Genomic DNA, 1,987 nt, shown 5'->3' on the forward strand with positions numbered 1-1,987 from the left:
TAGGATTATTTTTTTATGGGATTATTATAATTTCTAGGCAGTTCAGGTCATCTCTGTTTTGGTTGTGTGTTTTTTTAAATATTCTTTTAATTTATTTATTTTTGCTAATTTTCAGGCTGAAACCAGTTCCTTGCTAATTACTGGATAATTTACTTTCAAGTTGCTTTTTTTTGCCTTCTTTGCATGTTTTTGAAGAAGTCAAGAGAATTTAATCAGCAGATGAAAAGTGATGGCACAGGTTTCAAAGGGTTAAAAAAAACCCTTCTTACTGCACTTTCTTAGCTTTCAGAGCTTCACCAGATAAAATCAACCTTTGTGTTATTCCTCCTCTAAATACTGTATTTTAGACACATGCAAGACCTGCCCTGATGGCTGGGTCCGTTTTAAAGACAGCTGTTACCAGTACCACCACACCGCCAAGGACTGGGCTGATGCAGAGGTACTTCACGGACATTTTCAGCTGTAACTGCAAAACTGCACAATGATTTTTTTTTTTTTCTCTCCTCACACTTTCCCTGACTTTCTCGTCAGCGCACCTGCATTCGCCTTCATGGCAATCTGGCATCAATCCACAGCAAAGAGGAACACGACTTCATCCAACACCTCATCCACAGAGCAACCGGCAAGGACGGACAAACTCACATTGGAGGCCATGACACCGCAAAGGCGAGTGATCAAAAAAACGTCAAACCTGGGCTTCGAAATTAACACAAACCCGCCTGTTAGGCTCTTCTGCAAAAGTTACAACAGTGTGAATTCACAGCTGTATACATCCCAAATACTTAAAATAATTAATTTAATTATTCAACAAAGCCTAAAAAATAGACTATTTAAAACAAAAAGCCAGACCCAAATGCCAAACTTTAGTTTTTTTTTTTTTTTGCATTTTATAGCTATATAACCTGATATGTAGTATTAATATTTCACTTTTTTCTCACACAATTAAGACTTTAATCTTATATTATGACTTTCTATCTTGTAAATTTACAATTTTAACCTCATAAAATCTGTTTTGTTTAACTAATATTAGAGTGTAATCTCATGATATTAGGACTTTTTATCTTACAAATTTAAATTTAAACATTTTTTTCTTGTATATTTACAAGTTTAATCCTGTAATAGTACAACTTTTGTAATAATAATAATAAACTTTTTTGTCTAGCACAAGAAATTTACAAAATATAAATAAAAATATACAAGAAAGCCCAACGTGCTTTACAACAACAAAGTTAAATGCACATGCTTCACATAAAAAAAATAAGACAAAGACGTAACAAAACCTGCACATAAAAATCAGAAATGATAAAAATGAGATGAATAAAAACAATTTTCTTTAACACGAGAGCAGGGTGGGACAAGATTACTCACATTGGGATAGGAAAGGATTTTTTTCTTTGACTCTATTTTTCTACATAATAGAATTATTTTTTAAAGTTTTTTTTATGGGATTGAATTGACCTTTCGGCGGTTCTTTCAGGAGGGTGCGTGGATGTGGTCTGATGGGACCCCCTTTGACTTCAAGGGTTTGTGGGGTCCAGGGCAGCCTGACAACGCTCACCACAGAGAACACTGCCTGGAGCTCAACTACCGACGTACGCAATTATTATATATTAATACAAATAATTATGAATTAATCACTAATTCATAAATATATCTAAATGTTTTTTTAATACATTTTTAACTCTAGGTGCACCAAATGACAACCAATGCAAGATTGCGAAACCCTTTGTCTGTGGCATGCACCTGTGAAGATCCCCTCCGTGCACTGACACACGTGACGTGGTGATGTCACATCCTCACTAATGATGTCACTTCAACCAGGGTGTCAAGCCTCGATGACATCACTGCGAGAAGATGCGTCGACAGTCTGGATTTAGTTTTGATCGATTCAATAAACAGATAAATCCTGTTCAGCGATCTGTCTCTACCTCGTTATATTCAGTATTTTCACGTATAAATCTTTAAAAAAAATAATAAAAATCTCTGT

General features: G+C 34.9%; 1 protein-coding gene across 1 annotated transcript; it reads left to right on the forward strand.

Moving 5' to 3' along the window:
• Positions 1-337: 337 nt before the first annotated feature.
• On the forward strand, positions 338-1,749 carry LOC121937979 (galactose-specific lectin nattectin-like; the record flags this gene model as incomplete). The annotated part of the gene is made up of 4 exons (XM_042481272.1): positions 338-439; positions 532-666; positions 1,478-1,592; positions 1,688-1,749. Coding segments are annotated over 4 exons (414 nt in total), but the record flags the coding sequence as incomplete, so codon positions are not given.
• Between the last annotated feature and the right edge of the window lie 238 nt (positions 1,750-1,987).

This window comes from Plectropomus leopardus, unplaced genomic scaffold (assembly GCF_008729295.1).
Source record: "Plectropomus leopardus isolate mb unplaced genomic scaffold, YSFRI_Pleo_2.0 unplaced_scaffold28070, whole genome shotgun sequence".
In the NCBI taxonomy this organism is placed as follows: Eukaryota; Metazoa; Chordata; class Actinopteri; order Perciformes; family Serranidae; genus Plectropomus; species Plectropomus leopardus.